At 40.7% G+C, this 23,407-nt stretch overlaps 2 protein-coding genes across 4 annotated transcripts in view; both read left to right on the forward strand.

The window, feature by feature from the left end:
* Positions 1-13: 13 nt before the first annotated feature.
* Positions 14-11,031, forward strand: LOC117423343 (cytochrome b-245 chaperone 1 homolog). 3 transcript variants are annotated; one of them, XM_058989943.1, is made up of 8 exons: positions 14-484; positions 580-736; positions 2,384-2,481; positions 3,510-3,551; positions 3,668-3,741; positions 5,531-5,627; positions 6,412-6,556; positions 7,519-11,031. In XM_058989943.1, exons 3-8 carry the CDS (start codon positions 2,394-2,396, stop codon positions 7,640-7,642), a joined length of 570 nt encoding a protein of 189 aa, XP_058845926.1. In that variant the 5' UTR covers positions 14-484; positions 580-736; positions 2,384-2,393; the 3' UTR covers positions 7,643-11,031. The 3 variants fall into 3 exon arrangements, with proteins under 3 accessions (XP_058845926.1, XP_058845925.1, XP_033894835.1); XM_058989942.1 differs by lacking the exon at positions 580-736 and adding an exon at positions 2,129-2,244; XM_034038944.3 differs by lacking the exon at positions 580-736 and having other exon boundaries at positions 16-484.
* Positions 11,032-15,378: 4,347 nt separating this feature from the next.
* uts2r2 (urotensin-2 receptor 2) overlaps positions 15,379-23,407 on the forward strand; it is a 36,444-nt gene continuing 28,415 nt past the window's right edge. Inside the window, exons 1-2 of the mRNA XM_034038943.3 lie at positions 15,379-16,207; positions 18,120-18,346. Of these exons, the coding sequence (XP_033894834.3) occupies positions 16,137-16,207; positions 18,120-18,346 (298 nt within the window). The 5' untranslated portion in view covers positions 15,379-16,136. The remainder of the gene's footprint in view (positions 16,208-18,119; positions 18,347-23,407) is intronic.

The raw sequence follows: 23,407 nt of genomic DNA on the forward strand, positions 1-23,407 counted from the left end.
CTGGGTTGTGCACACAACAAAAAACTTTGGCAGAATATAGATACTGCAGCTTTATCTGCAATAGTTATATTAGAAACACTGTTTTTTTCAGAGTGAATGCAGTGAGGAGTACCGAATAATACGGAAACAAGCGCAGATTCAATACTACATAGTTGTTAATAAATTAGTATTACATCAAATGAAAATGGCATGCATTTACTGTACACTCGTCTTCAGCCACCTAAGGCGCTTTATCCGTTTCAGTGTGCCTTAAAGACAGGTGCTAAAGCTGAAAAAGTACAACTCTGAACAGTTTTAGCGTCCAAAACATAATTTTGCACCTATTAATGAAATTACGGTAATGCGAATCGCGTTCGTGTTCGGGACTAAACAGGAACTGCACAACCCTCTCGTTACTTCCCCATTGAATAATAGTGCTGCTGCGTATTGCGATACTGAGGTACAAGATCCACTGCCGGTAAATATATTCACACAGCAACAACAGGTATGACCATTTTATTGAATGCATGTTTGTTCTCGTATATAAATTAACTTTAGTTTGTAATGATTAATTTTTTTCCTTTCACATTGTGGGGCAAGCACTTGAAAAAGGCTTGGGTGGAAAAGTGCAGTTCCAAAGGTGCAAATGGGCGGGACTGTACGAGTATGAATTACCCGAAAGAAGTGAATCAATTTTAAGGTTGGAACTCCGGGTACGACCGTATCAAGACGGAGAATTGATACTTCTTCCACTGTGGTGTGTACGATTACATTATTTAAATGATTTGGTGCGGGCGGCGGTCGTCGTAGACCTCTGCTCAGACTTTTTCCAAAGTAACTGTGAAGTCCCGTCCAAACACTATTTTTTTTTTCTGAGGAGGCTATATTGACGACGGTTACAATAACGTTTTTGTTAGAAAAAGTTCCCTAATGCTTGTTGTGAAATTTCTCTATAAAGCGTTTTCCGTGACTAAAGTAGAGACTTCCTCTCAAGGTTGGTCCGCTAAATCAAATGTACCCCGTAGGCCTATATCTACAGACATTGGTCGTTGAATAATCTTCACGTTGTGCCGATTGTCTTCAAAATATAATACATCTAGTATTAAAAATGGTTTATTTCTTGTCTAGATACTAAACTACTTTGGAAAATAATCATTTTTTACTAAACACGACATTTTAAAACCGCATTGAGTGTTTTAGTTTGCTATTTAAAAGACTATAAAACATTTTCATATTGTTAAACTAGCAATTTTAATTCAAGTGTAATGGTAAAAACTACACAATATCGAAATCCAATGTAGTTAAATAAAATCACCGAAACCCATCTTGCCTCTTAGTTATCTCTAGTCTTCTTTTACTTCATTAGGGATATATTTTGTTTCTTTTGTCTTACAATTGAAATGTGAAACGTTGGCGGCTTCTTCAGGGCGTCATTTCGGAAGAATTCTGTGTCCGGTGGGGAACAAAGTTGTGTCAATAATATTTAACATTCTCTGTCCCAAATACTGTAACATAATGAATGAGAAAAAATAGGCAATAATTGGGTCAGTTTACAACGAGATAGCGTTTTTGTTGTTAAAACATTTCACAATTAGGCCTACATACTGTATCTACTGCTCCATTAAACAAACAGAGGTGCAACTTCATATAGATATAGATATAGATATAGATATATATATATATATATATATATATATATATATATAGATATTTAGTGAGCAAAGCGTCAAGGGAGTAAATGGGGCAAAACAAACGGGTAATATATGGGGTACTGCTATGCTGCTGATACCGATTTTTTATTAATATTTTTGTTTTTCTTGAGGGAACAATTATATTTTAAATGGTAGAAATATATTAATTGAGCAAGATATGTAAGCTCGCTCAATCTTTCATTCTCAGTTGGTGTAAGCAGGTATGTTTTGACCCTTTTCATGCACAAAAATAACCTTTCATTTGCCTAACTAATACCAGCATTTGCATACGCTGAAAAAGCAAAGCTACCAGGATACAGCAGTTTATTTGCAGCATCATGTTTGAAATATTTGCATGTTGTGCTTTCTGTTAAACGTTAAAAAAAATAAAAATAGTGTGAAGTTGAGGGAACGCAAAACCACTTTTTCAGTAACTGTGGCTTGAAATCTGGTTCCAGGAGACTGGGGAGACCTAATCTGAGGGAACTTTGCTGTATCAAACCCCAAGTCTCCCCTGGTGTGCCAGGCAGTGGCCTGAAACCTCGTCTCCTGAAACAACGTTCCAAGCCACAAAGTAACTTTGCGTACACAGCTTTACCCCAGAAAACCCAAGAGTTGATTTTTAAAACATTGGTATTTGTGTTTAACGCCCCAGGGAATGCATTGCGTTCTGAATACGTGCCCCTGCTTTATAGCATTGTAATGTTTTTCAGTGTTGCAGACATGGGGTACATGACAGTAGAGTCTCACTCACACACCCGCATCCACCTCAAGAGGCTGCCTGGCTTCCGGTCCTGGGCTCTGTTGGTTGGTAAGTCATGTGATTGTGTCTCCAGCATTAAACAGGAACTTGCATAGTGTGCCAACCACAAATACAGTTTCACTTGTGGTGGGATTACGTAAACTCTTTCACATATTCATGAAGTGGGGGCCATTATCAAACCAGGGATACCAATATATTTAATAGATAATGAGTCTGAGTGACTTTAATCAGCAATAAGCATCTAGTCCCCAAGCACCACAAACCAGCAGTCTGTGTCCGTGTAGGCAGTAATCTAGTTACACAAAAGAAGGTTTCAAATGGAGATGCTGTTGGTTATAGTATTGAGGAGAGTCAGCACAGCCCTTTTTAAATGTGCAAAACACATTTCGTAAACCATCTATATTACAATGTACACTGCCTGGCCACTTTATTAGGACCTGTAACTAATATCAGACATTGGCAGTTCAGGCTTGACAAGCCTCACTAGGCCTGATTGTTTGTAACTATCCCTTTGTTTTGCCATTCTGATGCCATTCCGATCAACATGACTGCCCTTGCTACCTTGGCAACTGTGTACCCATCTTCATGCCTCTGTCGAATGCTGTTAGATCTGGTCCTTTCCCCATTTCTGGTGGACTGTTTGCAGTTGTACTACTCCCACACCTTTATAGTTCTGCAGCGATCACATGGTGCATCACATGTTCAACCCTATTTGCATCTCTTATTCAGGGTGATGCTAAATCCAATCAGGTAGACCAGTCACAATAAAGCAGCCAGTTAGTGTGGTTGTTATATCATGAAATTCAAAAAATTTTTACATCCTAGAAAATGACACCAAACATGTAAAGTTACCAGTATGTCAAGGAAACCAGTGTCTGCTCTTACAGTGGTTGTTATGGGGCTTTATAGAAATTGGGAGAATCTGCACCAATGTTGTGTACAAAAAGAACTGGACTGAAGACTAAGACTCAATGGCTCCCAGGCTGGTAGATATTATAGAGCTTGGGTTATATCGTGACTACGGTTGTACATGTGTGAAAGAAGTAAACTTTATTTTTATTTTTATGTAACTTCAGGAATCTCATCTGTTGGTCTGTCAGCAGCCTATTACAGCTCAGGTAAGACTTCTATCCTTGACTGTAGAGCTGCATGAAGCCGCCACAGTGTTCTGATATGTTTAATAAGCCTGCACACATGCCAGTCAGCTCTCTTTTGTGTGGGTTCTGTGTTGCAGACAGCTGGATGTGGAAGCTCTTCTACGTGGCTGGGTGCTGCTTTGTCGCTATACAGAACCTGGAGGAGTGGGAGGTAAGCTTGGTGTCTATTCAAAGAACTGATTCTTTTATTGCATAGGAGCTAGAACAGAGGTTCCAAATACCAAGCGGTCCCTGAAAAAAATCCCTAAGTTTAAAGGTAACCAATTTATTTTATTTATTTTTTTTAATGTAATTCTCTATCTGCACACTATAGATGAAAAGTTGCTGCTGCTTTCTGGTAATCGTATGTTGTAGTTCAAACTCACTCCAATGGTCTAGCTACAATAAGACCAACAGCAAAGGTACCAGGATGCAGCAATGTATTCAGTAGTGTTGTATTTGAAAGACTTTCAAATCCTGAATTATCGTAAAAAAATACATGCAATAAAAGGACAGTAATAATGTTAATAACATTTATCTGAAAGCATTGGTTCGCACTCCTTCTACGTTACTGATTGTCCTTGTTCCTACACCCCAAGCTGTTAAACTGCTACACTGCCTACATCAAACACAGCACCTCAGCAGACTCCACAAGCTCCGTGCCACCTTACCACATACTACACTGCATTTCATATCAGCCTCCATCTCTGTGAGCAGGGTACAATCCAGTCTGCAACAGATACGTACAGCAAAGATCATGTGACACAAATCCGCTCAAACAGAAATGTACTGTGGCAAAGACAAAACACCATATGTTGGGTTTAAATAAAAGTGCACACAATGTGCTTGGTTTACTGTTTTAATCCACAGCTGGGGTGCATAGCCCCAGAAAAGATTATGGTCAAGAGAACCGAGTTTTTTTTTCTGATTGTGATGAAACTTGGATATTGAGAGGATGAGGATCTGGGATATATATATATATATATATATATATATATATGTATGTATGTGTGTGTCATAATCGCGATACTGATGGCTCAGATTTGATATAATTTCAATCTAATTTTGTCCAGCAGAAAAGTTGAGCAGTTTAACGTTTTCAGTGCATTTGAAGAGCTGTCATTTTACTGTCTCTCCTTGTGTGTCAATGACAAGATGTCTTGTCATTAATATATTTTTAAACAAAGAGCTGGTTTCTCAGATCTCGATTAGCACTAGTCTTTTCTCTAGGATTATATTACAAATGGAATGTAAGTTTTGTAAAACACTTTAAAGGGGAACTGTAATACAACTAAATATATAACCATTTCAATAGAAAACCTGTTAACTAAAGCTTTTCACACATTTTCAGCCTCTCCTTGAGCAGCATATCGTATAAAAACCATTAAAACAAATTAACATTGACTGTATTGGAGCTCTCTTCCGTCATGCTTTGTGTGACGTCCTGTCGTTGACTCGCTCTATAGTCACACATAGTATTCTATTGAGCGCATGTCCCATTCCTGTATTATGTAGCCATTGTTTTGTTATGGCCACCCTTAGTTGGTTTAAAGGCTTACACACACAAATACTTTTTGTTACTGTTTTTCCTTTTGTTATTTTTGCACCCGAGCGCTTTGCATTCCGACAGAATTCACCCTGCTGGCGTTCACAGGCGTGGGTGGCTGTCAACCGATGTGATGTAACAACGGTGCCAGAAAGGATACAATGTGGTGACGGCCTGCATTTCCAGCTGACCCAGAAAGCTGACAAAAAAATTGAAATACTGGCCAAACGCTTGACTTTTTAACAAATTAGTGTTTTTCAACATCAATTCAGAACGTCACTTTTATCTATCTACTTCTAGAATAGCTTTATTCATCTAGAACTGTGTCCATTTAAAAAAAAAAAAAAACAACATCTTTCATACTTGCACTTACATTTTCTCCTTTTTTTTTTTTTTTTTTTTTTTTTTTTTTAAGGAAGCCATTTTTGATAAGTCTAAAGGTCAAGTCATTCTAAAATCGTTTAACCTCTACACCAAAATACTGACCATGTGGAGGAAGGGACACGAGCAAGGTAAGAGGGCCCTTTCAGTCCTGGGGGGGAAAAGCACTTTTCTTTCCAGGGGTGGATATGTGGCACTTACAACTGCACATGTTTCTAGAGAACCACTAATGCAACTGTGATGCAACCTGCTGAGGACATTCTTTATTGACTATCAGAATCTGAGAATATATTTATGGGGGCACTTACATATATGCATGGTACTGATCACTTTGTATTTAACCTGTATATGTGAGAAGGATTTAGGTACACTGACTGGCCATAAACTTAATGACCTGCTACTGAAGCACATTGTTCGAGTAGAAACATCTGTGTCTTGCCCAGTGTTCAAGGTTTCTGTGATTCGGGCCACTGTAGCATGGGTATTCCCCGTCTCAATACATTTGCACATGTCTGCAGACTGCTTAAGTTTGGAATTCTGCTTTTTCTTTTTTTCTGGGGCTGGTTTTCTGCAAACTTTCATTCCAGGTGTAGTGCAGCCACTGCGTTGAGGGATGAGCCCACAATCATACCCCCTGTGAAGTCACTCGGATCCTTCTGCTTTCCCATGATTGTTGCTGAATAGTGGCACACAACTAACACACAGTGATGTCTTATTAGCACAAACATTTGCATGAATTGCAGACTCATTTTTAACTGTTACCTGTATTCTCTTGTTGGCCAGTCAGTATATATGAGAAACCATATTCTCCAATTCCTAAAAGTGTGTCTCGCATACTGTGTGTCTCTCTCTCTCTCTCTCTCTCTCTCTCTCTCTGTGCTGAGTGTAATGTCATTTCTCTACTGTGTTGTGTAGTGGTGGCCGAACTGAATCACCTGAGGGACGTGAGTGTGGAGGAGGAGAAAGTGCGCTACCTGGGGAAAGGCTACCTGGTGGTCTTGCGATTTGCCACTGGATTCTCCCACCCGCTCACTCAGAGCGCCACCCTTGGCGGGAGGAGGTATTGAATCGCTTCCTTTTAAAATTTTTTTTTTTTTTTTTTTTTTTTTTTACTTTCAGTTGATGAAAAGTGAGGGACAATGGTACTGCAGGCAGGCACCATGAGAGCTTCCCCTCACAGTTCTAAGAACTGTTTCCTGAGCACACTCTGTCTGCCATTCAGTCCTGGGCGCCTCTCAGTACAAGCAGACTGCTGAATTGTATGTTTTTTATTGTGTATGTATGGATGTATAAGAACCTCTTATCACATTATGATGTTTGGTAAGGACACTGGGTAGTGGTCTCTCCATCTGTAAACCACCCATACGTTTTTACATATATCTGGAGATATAAGGGGGTGTCTGTCGGTCTATAAGCTTACATGTCAACCTTCCCTCTTTCACCGCTGCAGGCCAGGTATACAGGTCTAAGAAAGATAGCTCCATTCAAAACTTTCAGGCTGCTGTAGTACTGAATGCAGTATACTAATATGCATATTTATGCACATTTAAATGTATTTTTTTTTCTTTTTATTGTAAGACAGCAAAACTGTTTAATTCGTTATCCCAAGGTAGTCTTTCTGTGAAGTTATTTTATGCTGAAAAAGATTAATTTGTATGTAGATATCAACTGAACAGTTTACCAACTGAGCTCTAACTTGGTATCTAAAAATTATATCCCAAGGTCATGGAAAAGTTCGATTTTATCAGCTTCAGATGTGGTCTAACCATGTAGGGCATGAGTTCCACAGCTCTTCTTTTACACTCAGTACCTACCCTGGCACCATTTTCTTCACAACATGTGGTTTATGCTCCACAAAGCACAAACGGAGGAACCACCTCCCTGTGCTGGAGTGACCCACACACAGGTCTTGCTGGTAATACTGCAGTCTAGCTTTTCCATTCATTCCCTGCTTGATAGAGTAGGTTATGTTTAACATTGCATGTTTTCCTCACTGATTTATTCCCCCACCCTACCCTGCAGTGACGCAGATGCTATCGCTGATCTGCTGAAGCGCTTTCTCGGGCTGGATAAAGCACAGCAGTGGGAGAAAGTCTCTGACTCGGATAGCAGCGACAGTGACCAAATCGAACTCGATGAAAACTAACCAGTTGAAGAATCCTGGCGCCCCTCTGTTCCCAGGACAGGTAACCAGCGGTGATGAGCTCTGTGCTGTGAAGCCTGACTGGGCCCTGGGCTTGACGAGACTGGCTGATTTCACCAAAGAACTGGGAATCTTGTCATGCCACTGCATGGCAGTGGGTTACCAAGGCTGGGAACACTCCCCAATGTCATGTCCTTAACTTGACAGAAATCTGGCAAGCTTTGAAGTTTAACCTTAGCATTGTCCAATCCTTTTTAGGTTGCACGCAAACCTTCGCTGCTTATCTGATGATAAGCAACTATAGGTTGCCTTTTTTTAAGTGTGCATTTTAAATTTCTGTCTCTTTCCCTTAATCTGTCTCTCTTTTCCCTTCTGTTGGACTAGCTAGATCTTTAGTTTCTTACATTTAAGGACATGTAGATAAAAACAGCACTGTAGATTCCTGCTACCCAATCCTGTGGTATAGGTCACCTGGTTTGATTTGCAGTAAGAGCAATTGAGTAAATCTGACCAACAGTAAAAGTGATCTGGTACCAGAGAGTCATAGCAACTTTAATCTATTGTGTTGTCTTTTAAATAATAAAAAAAAAAAAATCGGAATATCTCACTTCAGCCAAGTAAAACAGAAAAGAACAGGACCGAGGGGAGAGCATCAGTGATAATGTTATTAACGCTAGTAAAAGCTAAGATTGTGGATGGAGAAACTGGGTGAATGAAACCAGCTCCATGAATATGTTGTATGTATCTCTGGCTAAAAATATAAAACTATGATATAGAAGCAAAGCAAACATTCAAGATGCTAAAGGAAGACCAAACTAGACTATTTAATGCTTGCCCCGCAAAACCAAAGTATGGATGAAATACAGGTACGCAGTGGGTCTGTGCTACATTCCTGCTTGTCCAATCCTTGTTCTGGTAGTAGGCTGGTCCTATTGCCAGCGCCAAATACTGCAGTATGGCTACTGATTTTAACACATTGCTTTTGACCAATCAGGATGTAAATAGTTGTACTTGTTCAATTGTTTGTCGCATCTTGTGTAAACACAAACACTCTTGTTTCAGAAGTGCCAACATCATCCTACAACTCTGCCTTCTTCCATGTGGCCAAAACGTATGTTTTGCTTAACATAATAAAATGATCTAAAACACTCAGACATTCAAGGGTCAATTTCAGCGTGACAGGACTAACAAATCCCCAGTACCTGAACAAAATTAGTCCCAATTGCAGCATACTAATCCTAAAATCCAGTTAATTGGTTTAGCTGGTCTGATCAAGCTAGTCTGATCTAACAAAACACAATGTATTAGAAGGTATGGTAAGGAAAGTACTGTAGAACAAGAAGGAAAACACTGTAAAAGTGTAAATGCACAGTATTAATATTGGAAAAGCATTTGAAAGTATAATGTTACTGTGTAAAATTACAATGGTCATTTTTACAGTGGCTTCAAGATTGAATTAGAAGTTCAAAAGGGTTATGTATATTAAAAATATACATTATTCCGGGGTGATGTAATACAGACTTAAAGTACATAATCCATATTAAACAGATTTGCAAGCAAATATTGAGAAAAAACTGAGAAATCAGAGCAGGCAGCCTCTTCTCTTCACAGGACTAATCCACGTAATCCAGTTAATATGGGTCTTTTTTTGTGACCACAAAGGTCTGGTTTAGTATACAGCAATCGGTACTAAGCTTGATCCAGTTTAACTGATGATCCCAATGAGCTAACCAACCTTTGGTACGCTGCAATTGGGGGTAGCAGTGGTACTGACGGTAGTCCAAGCAACTGGATCAAACTCACTCAATCCCCCTGTTGGGTGCATCAAGTGGACTAAATGTGACACGCTGCAATTGACCCTCAAGTGTTTAGCTACAACAGAGTTTAAAGTGTGATACAGTGTGTAAAACAATAGCTTCTGCTGGTTATTCACTGCTTGTTATTGGCACTTTACTGTTTGTTGACTACAGTGAAGTCTGAAACAAGAGTGCTGGTGATTAGAATAGACCTATAGCTATCCTGCTAAAAACATCAGTGGATCAAGCTCAATCAATCACAGGAATCCATGTACAATCATGTTGTGATATTTATAAAGTGGATTACTGTTTTTTAAAATAAATAAATAAATAATCTACACTATATATATGGATATAACAGACTGAGACACTATTTTGGCAGTTCTCATTATTGCTGTTTTGTATTTTAGACCAGTACAATATGTGCAGGTAAACTAAACTGATCAGTACTTTTAATCAGTCTGGTACTGCTTTCACTCTAAATTGAAAATGGCATGAATCCATTCTCTGAAATCCTGCAGAATATCATTTGAGTCATTGGCAACTAAATATTTAGTCTCTTTTACCTAAATCTTGAGAAATGCTGTTTGTTAATTCTGATCGTACTTGGTAGGGACATTCCTTAAGTTCTTGAGGGTATAATCTTGGTCCGGGTGTTTCTTGAGACCAGAATGCTTTCTGGCTATATCTTTCCTGGATGTAATGTAACTTTGCATGGATATTACGTGATGATATTCTGCATGCTGTGGGTATAGGACATGGATCATGATGCTGATCATGATTAGACGCATGTGTAATAAAATTACTGACATGCTTGGTTTTAAATGACACTATGCTATTTTGTGTGCTGTAGTTATCTCTTCTGGCATTGGAGTCAAGTCACTCGTATTGAAAACAACAAGATCAATTCTGATGCTGCGAGCCGAACACAGGTGGATAGCGGATTCTTTGACAACAATCTAGAACAGTTTATTGAAGACTGATCTTGCTGAAATACAATTTAGTGGAATCTCTTTGCCATTGGAATAAACACAGCACTCCATGAATGTTAACTGCTGAAGAAGCATGCGTCACAAAGGGTCTGCAGCAACAGCAGCCCGAGCTGGGCTGAAAAAGTTGCTCTTACACAAATCTTCCAAATTCAAATCCATATTTCTTTATTTTGGTCACTGAAGTGTAGCCTGGCAACAAATGTATTGATCAGATCAAGTTTGGTACTAAATTATATTTGTCAAAAGAGAAAATTTAACTGCATGTGTGTGTTTGTTGTTGCTGGTATTAGTATATCAAATAACAATTAAAAACAAACAAATAAAAGAGAAACAGAAAATAGATTTCACAGGAACCTACATAGAGCCCCGTATGGGATAACACTGCTTCCCCCATAGATCTGTAATGTGTCATATGAACAATTTGCTGTTTGGCCGTGGTGAAGCACCTTACTTCTTGTTCATGTTTATCTTGCAATGTTTATTTTTAAATATTTCTTTCCAGCACTATAAGTTATTGCAATAAGAGAGGGTGTCTTAAATCACAGATAAAATACCTGTAAACATTTTATACATCATTTTTTAAAAATAAAACTTAAATACAAAATCATGTGCAGTGCTTGACTTTTCTTTAATCCAATAAAGTGGTTTGAAAAGAGGTTCTTTTTAAGCAATTTCTGGGGATATTTAGGTGTAATTAGCAACTCTGGCTAGATTATGCAAGGTTTGCCATAAAGTTACAAAACTGGTAAAGTGTGTTAATTTCAAATGTGATGAAAGATGGTAAGGACATTAAGCACAAGTTATTGAGGGTTTCAGAATGTGGATATTGATGGAGGTGTCTGTCTGTCACACGTTTTAGAAGTGACATACATCCAGTTGTAAGGAGATTCTTTATCACAATGTTTTGTAATGATTCAAACCTTTCTCAAGGGAGCAGGTGCTTGAACACAAACACAGGTATTTGTAGGATCTTGATGGAATAGCAGCTATTTGTTTAATTCTGATATAAAAAGTAACATTTTTCTTGCATGGACACCTTTTGGTATATTTCATACCTTTCTTAAGAGTACATGTGTTTAAAACACTTGTTTATAAGCATTTCTCAAACCCTGAGCTTATTGGTGTATATATTTTACATTTTGAAAAGTTTCTTCAAGTACAATTGTGTTTCTTACATTCATTAAGTCCAGTCAATAGCAGACTGTTGGCTAACCCAAAACTTATTCATCTTCAAACGCCTTTATATTAGAACAGCGGTTCTCAAACTGTGAGGGGTGGGAAAAAGGTCTAATTGTGTGAAGTAACATTTTACTAAGCGTGCGCGTCTCTTGCTACAGTAATAATGGAGAATGCATGTATAATTTGAGTTCAAATGAAATAGCGAAGGATCGCTGTTCATACATTAAACACATAGTACCTTGTTTTACAAACTCAGGGTTGCTGTTTGTCTCATATCAATGGCTTATCAGTGTAACACTAATACATGCGATAGTGGGATAACCAAACAATACCACATGGAATTCAAGTCTACTGGTAAAGGCTAGAAATCTACTTGGGGACTAAACAAAGGTACTGGAAGACCACATCTTCCACTATAGCCCATAAGGGCCCCTGTGTGCCCCTGATTATTATTATTATTATTATTATTTATTTCTTAGCAGACGCCCTTATCCAGGGCGACTTACAATCGCAAGCAAATACAAATACATTCAAGTGTTACAATATAAGTCATACAATAAGAACAAGAAATACAATAATTCTCAAGTGTGACAAACCACAATTCAATAATACAGCAGATAATAGTGATGGTTACATCAGGATATGATTAAGTACAAAATACTACAGATTAAACACTTGGCAGATTACAATATTCTGAGGTACAGGATTAAATGCAGTAAAATAGGGGGCAGATAAGAGCAAAATAAAGCATATTTAAATGAAGGGTGATAGTGTCCCAGGATACAACAGAGGAGTTCTACAGGTGCTGTTTGAAGAGGTGAGTCTTAAGGAGGCGCCGGAATGTGGTCAGGGACTGGGCAGTCCTGACATCTGTAGGAAGGTCGTTCCACCACTGCAGAGCAAGGGTGGAGAAGGAGCGGGCTCGGGAGGCAGGGGAGCGTAGCGGAGGTAGAGCCAGTCTTCTAGTGCAGGCGGAGCGGAGAGGTCGAGTGGGGGTGTAGGGAGAGATGAGGGTCTGGAGGTAGCTGGGTGCAGTCTGATCAAGGCATCTGTAGGCTAGTACAAGAGTCTTGAACTGGATGCGAGCGGTGATCGGGAGCCAGTGGAGCGAGCGGAGTAGTGGAGTAGCGTGGGCGAAGCGAGGTAGAGAGAACACCAGGCGAGCAGCAGAGTTCTGGATGAGCTGGAGCGGACGGGTGGCGGACGCAGGGAGGCCAGCCAGGAGGGAGTTGCAGTAGTCTAGGCGGGAGAGTACCAGGGCCTGGACCAGGAACTGGGTAGCATAGTTGGTGAGGAAGGGTCGGATTCTTCGGATGTTGCTCAGGAAGAATCTGCAAGTGCGTGCCAGAGTGGAGATGTGCTGGGAATAAGAGAGGCAGGGGTCCAGGGTGACTCCAAGGTTCTTAGCTGAGGAAGAAGGAGAGAGTGTGGTAGATTCCAGAGGAACAGAGATAGAGAGATCAGAGGAGGGGGAGGAGGAGGGAAAGAAAAGGAGGTCAGATTTAGAGAGGTTGAGTTTGAGGTGATGCGAGTGCATCCAGGAGGAAATAGCAGACAGACAGGTAGAGATACGGGAGGAGATGGTGGAGTCAGAGGTGGGGAAGGAGAGGAAAATCTGAGCATCATCAGCATAGAAATGGTATGAGAAACCATAGGATGCGATGAGGGGGCCCAGGGAGCGGGTGTAGAGAGAGAACAGGAGAGGACCCAAGACTGACCCTTGGGGAACTCCAGTTAAGAGAGGGTGAGGTGTGGAGGTTGCTCCACGCCAGGTTACCTGGTAAGTGCGGTTGGAGAGGTAGGAGGAGAACCAGGCCAGAGCAGTGCCAGAGATCCCCAGGTCAGCAAGAGATGATAGTAGAATAGAGTGATCAACAGTGTCAAAGGCAGCAGAGAGGTCGAGGAGAATTAGGACAGAGGAGAGAGAGGCAGCTCGGGCACACTTAAGTGAGTTGGTGACAGACAGGAGGGCGGTTTCAGTGGAGTGAGCAGAGCGGAAGCCAGATTGGAGAGGGTCAAGCAGAGAGTGGTTGGACAGGAAAGCAGAGAGCTGGCGTTTACATAGGTTTGCAATAACTAGCATCTGCATTGTATAAAAGGCAGCTCTAACTGCACTAACAGGTTAGTGGTGTCTGGCACAGGCAACACAATGACCCTGAAATAGGGAATAAGCCTTGTACACCTTTATTATACCAACAAGAGTAGTTTTAAGAGCTCCCCGGAAATCAGGAATTCCACCAGGCCTGGCAGACAGTGATGATGATCAGCTGTTTACAACATCCAGCCAGGAATACAGGCAGTTTAATTGAAGCAAATGGAGGTATTGAATCTGATTGGGATTGAAAGCACAACCTAATGGAGACATAGTTAAAAAGGCTCTGCCCTGTAGTTTTGTTCAGGCAGTTCCCTTAACCCTTCCTCTGTGGCAAGGGGTGAAAATGCACCCCAGCATGTTTAAAATCAACATATCTCACAACCCTTTAAAGATTTTTTTTCGGTTAAGATCCCAGGATATCCTGACCTGTGATTAAAAAAGGTAAAATCCATGAGCACATCCTTATCTGATTTGGGACACGGGAGTAATCCTTCCTCAAAGTGTAAATGGTAAATTGATTTATCCCTACATATTTATTTAGCCAATAGTCATTTTTATGACACTGCATCTACAGTACGTTATGGTCCTGAGCCCCTTATATGTAAAACAATACAATTTGTAAATAATCGTTGCTTATCTGGAGCAATTAAATCAATAATAAAATGAATCAAGCGATCCGTGCAGCACATCATGTGACACACCAGTTTCCAGTGCTCTTTCTGTGTCACAGCCCCTTTTCTCCAGCACTGCTGTTTGATCAGCCTGCTAAGGTGTGGTACTACAGTGACTCCAGTGAGATGAAGGACCTGTCTCCTAGTCCTCCTGCCCCTGGAGTCTTGTTCAACTGCTGCACCAGGCCCTGGAGCCTGTCCAGGGTGGGGCTCACGTTCTCCTGCAGCCACACCTCCACAGTCGGGATAATAAAACTGAGACGACCACTCGCAGCTCCTCCAGCACACACTCCCACCTCAGCAGCAGCCTGCAGACAAACATACACCCACACTGCTGTTACCTGCCTGACACTGGACACTGCTGACACGGGACATGGAACACTCATGCCACTTGGTGGTGTGCCATGGTATAACAACACAACCCAAACACACCTTTCCTGCAGTCTTTTGTTAACTTATATTTTATGAAAGGCGAAAAGCTCAATTTCATTTGACAAAATCTGAACCCAACATCTAAGTTCTCTAATCCTGACCACCTCATGCACTTTCATTGAAAGAATCACATGTTTAAATGTGGTCTCCTATTAGGTTAAAGAAAGCTATCAGTCAAAGCATGTCACTCATGGGACAGAATCTCAGGGCGCACTGTTTTAGTAATTAACAAGTGGTTTCACTGACCTCGATCAGAACCTGATTAGTGTTTATCGAGATCTGTAAAACCTGCCAGCACAGTTTTAAACACACAAATTTGACTTTCATTGTGGGAGTGAGTTAGTTCCTAGATTGTGGTGCTTCTTCTTCTTTGTAAATTTAGCACAATCAGTGGTACAGTTTATTCTATTGCATAAGAGGAAGACCTAGTTGTATTCCGACATCAGAGTAATACAGCCTTCCTTACCCTTTGGCTTCTGGTTCGAAATGCTGGACCATGATAGGGTGTAACTTGTGCTTCCTGTGATAGGGGCTGAACCAGCCAACAACAAACCTGCCAATGAAAGAGAGCCGGGGTTAAAGCCTTGAGCATCTGCCGTTTATATTACTTAGACAGCACAGCTCAAAACTAAAACATTTTTCTCATTTATCATTTAACTGACTATTTGTTAAAATCCAGAAGACCAAAACACTTTTTATATACCGTAATATCTCTTAAAAAACTTGCTCATTTAATTTACTTGGAGACCCCTATCTCTTCTCGCTAGTAAAAAAAGAAACCTCGACTCCATCCCTGCTATCTATTCAAGGATTACAAGAACACACGCGTAAAACCCCTGCCTGGGGTAACCGAGATCGTTACATCACAACACCAAATTCCTTTGAGCAACCATGCTTCATGATTTTATAATACTATATATATACAAGACAGTACAGAACTGAGATGACCCGCAAGTAAATCCATTTCGACTGTCTTAAGTCCAATGCACTCAGTCAAACCACTCCCTCGTAATTAATAATAATAATATGTACTTTGTGCGTGTGTCTACTTGCTACAGTTAAACCTAAATCAAATGTTTGGATACTTCCTGTGACTTCCTTACTCTGTCTGCGCTAACCCCACAGCAAACAAAGCAACACATCACATCGGCGAGCTCGGCACTCTTTTGCTTTTGTCTGCCTGGCTGCCGTATAGTAAATACACGTGTATTTCCAGGTTGCGCTTCAAGAAAGGGGTGCGTACAGTGATTACTTACTGGTACCGATTTCATTGCCCTAAACGGCTTTACAGATTGCATCTGGACTCTTATTACCGGGACACCTCTCCACAACATGCCTCTTCAACTGAGACGCGGCAACGTCAAGCCTGCAGACAGCAACAGCGTTGAGAAAAAAATTAAAAGGTAGGTTTTCTGGTAGTATACTAATCGTTTTTAGTTCTTTAAAAGACGGATAACTAGAGCAACATTATAAAACCCGATTTAAAATGATATCATGTTTATCACTTTTGAAATAGCTGCAACAACCGCACGCAGAGCAGTTGAAGAATGTATCAAGAAGCAGAGTCAGTAGCCTGATTGTTTTTATTCCATGGTCCTTTGGAAAGCAAAGCAACAACAGCATGATATTTCACTAGACCAAGCAGAGACCGTGTTTGTTACTGGGGCTGCTATTGGTAGCTCTATGGTACTGTTACAGCGAGGACAACTTCATTTTGAAGTTTACTTCCTGGAATATTATTATTATTATTATTATGATTATGTATTTATTAAAGTTGCAACGGCCCACAAAAGAAAATAAATAAATAATTGTATTACATTCCTTGGAGATGTCTTTACTACAGAACACCCTTCCATAGATGAATCCTTTGGGCATTCTGCTTTAAGAATACATGCCTTGTTGGCTATCCAGTTTGTTTAAACTTGTACAACTTTTGTCGACTTGACTATTAAAAAAATAAAAAATGCAAATCATGTGTATCTCAAACCAAATGCTTGACATCAAGACACTAAATGGTCAATTGCCAGTGTACCAGTGGTTGAGTCCATTGGATTTTACAAAATCCCCAGGAACTGAACAAAATGAGCCCCAATTGCAGTCAGCTAATCAGAAGATCAAGTTAGTTTAGCTGATCTGAACAAGTGGACCAGGAGAACTAACCTATAGACCAGTATATAGAAAATGTAAACCAGGACATTAGACGATTTGAAGAAACATTTTCTGTACCCTGTAGTGCAAATATAATTAGACCAAATAATTTGCCCCTCATATACTGTATATGTAAACAATTAGATCCTCCACCACAGGCATTACCAGGCACTGTGGACCGTTTGGGTAATGAGGCCTGAGGTGAACGTGAGGTGGCGACTCTCCGCTAGCTAGGGGGTCACCAACCCCAGCTCTGGATCGGCATCTGGGCAAAGTCCCGCTTCGGGATCTCATACAGGGCCCCAGCACACACAGTATCTGAACTTACCTGCTCACTGGAGCTGCGGAGTGCCACCTGTACAGTACCGGCACTGGGCTGCTTCACAGGGGAGGAAGTATGCTGCCACCCGCCATGGTGCTGGAATTTGAACTCTTTGATCCAGCGCGATACCTGTCCTTCGGGTTCCCCGAAAGGGAGGAGCTACTGTAATGAGGCGTAGTCTGTGCAGATGGTAAATGGGTGGACATACAGGTAGGGGTGAAAGTGGTGTACCGCTTGCACCATGACCGGGTCAGTGGCCACACCGTTGACCCCCAACACATGGCTGAGGAAATGCGTTTCCTGCCGCATCAGGTGGCACTTCCTGGGGTGCAGCTTCTTGCCAGCGGCCCGTATACGGTCCAGCACTTAGGTTGGCGAGGGCCTCATTGAAGGACAAGCAGATCATCCAGGCAGATGACACACTATCTGGAACTGTAGTCCGTGAATATGGAGCCTTATGATCACCTTATTATCCCCTGCTGGGGATTAAATCCCTTTATGCATATATCTGGAGAACCATAGATGCTTCGCTGTGTCACACCATCGGGTTAAACCTGCACGTGCATACCTACTGGCAAAAACATACGTGTGAGAAGAATGCTAACAGCAATGGCTAATTCTAGCAGCAATATGAATAAATTCACATCGAACAAAAAAAAATTGGCAATAGGCAAGTCATGCTAATGTACCCTATGGTGGTTCTATTAAAGGTGAAACAACTCCCATAGTAAATATTTTCAGCAGTTGCAGGCAGAATTCCTGTCTGCCAGACTCTAGTGTGTTTCTGCCATGCTGCTGGAATGGGGGTGCAGTAGTTTCAGCTCCCTCTCTTCTTCCCTCTTCAGAGGCAATGCACAGAGGCAGGGGTCCTGGATTCGCAGGTTACGGGGCTGGCTTCTCCTGGGACTCCTGCTGGGGCTCCTGCTTCTCTCTGCAGGCCTGGCCTGGCTCTACAGCAGCAGTGATGATGACATCACCGAGGTGTGGGTGCAACAGAGCCAGCTACTGCAGGAAAAGAAGTTCTTTGAAGTGCCGTGCTCTGAGGATTACGAGAACTACCAGAGATACCCAGGTATTGATTGATTGATTGATTGATTTTATTAATTTACTCAATCAGCTTCAAATTACTGACCCCTTCCCTTTATATGAGGTTTGAAATCATTCCGGTCTTTCTTTTCACAATTACTCAAATATTGCGTTTTATTTTTTTTAATAACCTGTGCTTTGACTGTTCAGCTGATGCTATTGAGATATATGTAGTGTAGGCTAATGTCAGCCAACGTGCACAGCAGTGTAATGCCAGAAACCTGGAAAAGGATGATAGAAAGGATCATTAAAAAAAAAAAAACTTCATGTAAATACTTCAGAGCAGAAATCATTTTGTCAGTTAAATGGGAACTGTTTTCAAATGAAAAAATGAATTCATGATGAAAAATTACCCATGACCAGTCTGAAATGTCCTTGGATCAAGAACAACCACTTTAATCATCATTTTTTCTGGTGAAGCTGGGTTAAAATTCCACTCAGGTTAGTGGTCCCCAATGTGTTAGTTCTTTACCAGTCCTGTATGCAGAAAAAGAGCTGCAGGTTTACTTGTAATAACAACGCTGCCAACTGCAAATAATGGATTTTATATGCAGTTAAATTTAGTTTGCAGCACTGGCCACAAGAGGGCACTGTTGGATCACAATACTGTGTCTTCTCGTGGAATACAGTAAGCTCCTGTTGTTTCTTTTGCTACGCTGTGAGACCTTGTCTTATATTGGTCCTCTACTAAAAACCGAGCTGGTGAACATGTGAAATAACACTAGCTTTCTGTTTTTACCTTTACTTTAAATCTAGTGTGCCACAGCCATGCTCAATTTCACTCTAATATAGGACAGGTGAGTGTTTACTACATTCTGCCAGAGTTTATCAACGTGTTTGTTTACTTACCTGTTTGTATATATTACCTAAGGTAGTTCAGCTGCTAGGACACAAACCTCCCTCCTTGAAGCTCCCTCCACTGTGTCCTGGCATATATATATATATATATATAGGGTCGAGGGTAGGTTTTTTGAGGAGTGGGGGTGATAGATGCTTGTTTGAAGGCAGAGGGAAAAAGGCCAGAGATGAGAGAGGTGTTGGACCAATACAATACTATTGCAGACCAATACAAAATTGCTACGGCTTCTGACTGGAATATCCTGGGTGAAGTTTAATTTATTAACACAACAGGATTTTCTGATAAAATGAAAATGCATGCTTGCTGTAACATATGTTTCTTTAGGGACTGCACATTTGAGACAGCTTTAGCTCATGGAAGTACAAAGCCGATGAGATTGATGTCCTTCATTTGTATGACCCTGAATGGGCTCCCTGTTTATCAATTGTGTTATCAGTTCTTCGTTGCTAACAGTGTTTATACGCTGTAGCTGCATGCTGTTTGAGATCGGGATCTTGTACACAAACACAGTAAGAGCCAGAATAGAAAATAGCTGTTGTTAGAATTGGCATTTTCTCTCATCTGTTAAAATAAGCGCATGTCCTTTGGTAAGCACAGAGTTCCAGTGATTGCTAATCTGTTACATTCCTAGTTGCCTGTAATGAAGCGCAGTATCCCTTGTGGGGCTAACTTGACCTTTCCAAGAAAAAGATTACAGAGCTGGACCCAAGAGGGTGGATTCTGTTTCATGGATCTACATAAACTCTCTTTAACCTTATCTGAACCCCCTGGTGTTCCCCTTGCCTGATAATGCTGCCATTAAGCATGTTATCTTTGTTTTTTATTTATTAGTGTTTAAGAGTCATTACCCCTGTTAAAAACATATACTGCCTGGCAGCAGGACCTGTGCCTAATATGGAAATGGTCCACCGGTTGCCCTGATCACAGCCTTAACAATGTGGCATCCACAATGTACTGGTTTCTTGAGGGTGCATGCAGTCATTAGTATTTAAGGCAATCAGGTAAGAGAGATAGACAGAGGATCACGATGACGAGCATTCAGGTTCATCCTAAATCAACTGGATTGAGATCTGGGGGGTTGTGATGGCCTAGGAATATGCCTAAAGCCTCTGTAATGCTCCTGAGGTATTCAGGGTACAAGTGCTGCATTGTTGGGTGGAGTTAATCTGCAACAATGCTTAAGTAAACTGCAGCATTTTTTCTGCCTCCATACCACGACCTGCCCCAACAGGTAGTTGGTGTGATTGAAAAAAACATTTGTGAAACCTTCTGAAAGTTCTTTATCTGCCAGACATAAGCAACTGAAGTTGCTAAGCAAATTAACCCTCAAGGCGAGGCCAAGTCTGGCTACTCTCTCCTGATCAGTAGGGGGCGCTGCAGCAAGGGTTTAGGCGAATTATCCCCAGACCATTATCAATGTAAAAGCTTATTTGTTATCACTGCAGGTTTTATTTGTAACTCTGTGTTCTGTACACAAAACGAGGACTGTAATTTTGACAAATGCTTAATTGCGAGTCTGTGGAGAGTGAGCTCGTTATTTTTCAAGGATACTTTGCGCCGCTTATTTTAACCACAGCAATTTGTCAGAGGCTTGGCTTGAACAGTGTAGCTGGATGAGTCATTTAGTTTGAGAACATGCTTTCTCTTCCAATAGTTTTATTTCATTATTTCTAATTTAGTTTTTATTTTGACAGGGGAAACATGCCATTAAAACAGTGGTGTCATAACTAGGCATTTTAGTGCCAAGCTGTAACCTCCCCCGTTAATCAAGTTAAGTTAATCAAACCATGGGTGGCATTGTTTTGATTAACTTATTGTTATTTCCTCTCCTTTTAACATGTTTGAAGGGAACAAGATATTACTTAAAACGGAAAGGAACTTGTTAAAACATGGTGGCAGAGATCAAGCTGTGCTTATAATAATGAAGATTAAATTGCTTTCTTTTTCATGATCAAATTAAAACCTGATCAGTAACTGCACACATTTGTGGACTTTTAGCTAATTGTGGACTTTTATGTTAATTCACATTAACCCTTACACAATCCTTTAATATCTATAGTATCCAATTCTGCCACTGCTGAGAAAGCCTCTTCCTCTTCTCTCCCTCTCTTCTGTTTTCTGAATTTGGCTTCAGATGGCTTCTTTGGAGGCATAAATAAATTACCAAGATTTCGTTTTTGCTTATATATTTAGTTTCACTTGGAACCGCCCACACGACAAAATAAGTTCCCATGGCAACACGGCCTGTGGTACACAAAGTCTGATCTTGTTACTAGTGTATTACTATAGCCTACCGTAATCATTGCTCTCAGCATAAAAATAGATATTTAGCTGCTATTTATCAATTCGATTGAATATTCACGATGGTACATGCAACCATCAGAGTGAGAGAGAAACTTGTATGCTATTTTTAAACTAGGTCATTAAAAATAATTACAGATTAGCTATTGCTATACGATGTTTGCTGCACTGCATAACTAGATTTTGTGTTTCTTTATACATACATATTTTAACGCATTATGAAAGCAACGTAATTATCAAATACACTTGTTTTATAATGAGGTTTTAAAAATATTTCTGCATATATCTCGAGAATGCCTTCAAAGGGCATGTCCCTGCTATGCTTGTGCTAAGGTCATAGCCACAGATGACTCGGGATACCAGTATGCTATCATGATGCTGTGTCCTGGCATCCAATCGCTTCCTGTGCTGTATGTCACTTTCACTCCAATGGGACTCAAGTTGGAATGTGACATACAGCAGCTGTAAAAGAAGTTCCCTTTGCTTTATTATTATTATTATTATTATTATTATTATTATTATTATTATTATTATTATTATTATGCAATTTATTACATACCTATTTATTCCACTATGATAGAACAGAAATGAAAATCTTGAACAGCACAGTGTTTTACTGAATGTCCTGTTGTATGTACTGACATTGTTTTTAATCATTAATACTAGGTGAAAATCAATACAAAAGTAAAATATAAATAGTCTGCCTTTTCATTTATGATGTAATGTTTGGTGAACGGCCATTTACGCAGAAGGGTTAAACTTGAATCTTAGATTTACAGTTTTACTTACAATGTCTTGTTTACCAGTACATATTCCGTGGCTCCGACATGATAGTCTGCAAACTCTGATAGTCAAATTCTATAATTTATATAACCAATCAAAGAACCATTATGAAAGGCCCACTATTACATTGTTTTCTTTTTTTTTAATTTAGTAGTTGGCAATTGTTTTTTAGGTTCAGCTCACCGCTGCCACCCCCACGCTGACTCGGGAGCAGCAAAGACGAGCACACGCTGTCCTCCGAAGAGTGTGCCGTCAGCTGACCGCTTCTTTTTACACTGCAGATCCACCATGCAGCCACCTCAGAGCTACAGCGTCGGAGGACAATGCAGCTCTGGGCAGCTTACAGGCAAGCCCGCAGGCGCCCGGCCAGACTACAGGGGTCGCTGGTGCGCGATGAGCCGAGGACACCTTGGCCGACCTAAATTTATTCTGTTTCACCCAAAAAACCACCCAGGACTAACAACACTGCTGCTTTATTCAGTGCTGTTTTGTCCTTGGCAGTTCTTAGCCATAACCCTATCTGCCTGAGGGTAAACTGAAGAGCAATGTGCATTGGTGGTAAGTGAATCATATTTTGGTACCAATGCACTTGTGTGACACTGCTCATTAAAATGTTTCATATTTTTAAAGAGAAGACAATTATTTAGAGTTCATTCCTGAAGACAGAATTAAATAAAAAGGGCTGTCCACACCTGCTGCAAGTCCCCAGCTTGGCAGCCTGCAGATCAATCGGGCACATCAGCATCTGGGAGCTATTACACAGAAACTTCAAAAGCAAAATGAGAAAATAACAAAAGAGCTTCTGAATTAACAAGTGGGGTGCCGGCGTCTCTCTGTCCTGCAGGCTGGAAAAAAATAGCTCCTAAAGAGACGAGAAGAGAAGTGTCTGAAATCAAGAGGTCTAGACCTAGAACTGAAAGCAACAAGCGTCCGGGTCCAATGCACAGCTTCCTTTCTGCTACACAAAACTGCCTGGTGACACCAGCTTCTATTTTTTTAATTTGTGTTAACACTGGTTGCAGGCAGACAGGCAGGTGCCGTGAGAATTTCCCCTCGCAGCTCTGCAAGCGAGAGAGGGAGAGCGAGAGAGAGCGGCATTGATAA

This window comes from Acipenser ruthenus, chromosome 17 (genome assembly GCF_902713425.1).
Source record: "Acipenser ruthenus chromosome 17, fAciRut3.2 maternal haplotype, whole genome shotgun sequence".
Classification (NCBI taxonomy): Eukaryota; Metazoa; Chordata; class Actinopteri; order Acipenseriformes; family Acipenseridae; genus Acipenser; species Acipenser ruthenus.

Coding starts and splice junctions, on each gene's coding strand:
- LOC117423343 (XM_058989943.1), top strand. CDS start 2,394: ATGGGGTACATGACAGTAGAGTCTCACTCACACACCCGCATCCACCTC. Junction 2,482..3,509: donor GTCCTGGGCTCTGTTGGTTG/GTAAGTCATGTG, acceptor ATGTAACTTCAG/GAATCTCATCTGTTGGTCTG. Junction 5,628..6,411: donor GAGGAAGGGACACGAGCAAG/GTAAGAGGGCCC, acceptor TGTGTTGTGTAG/TGGTGGCCGAACTGAATCAC.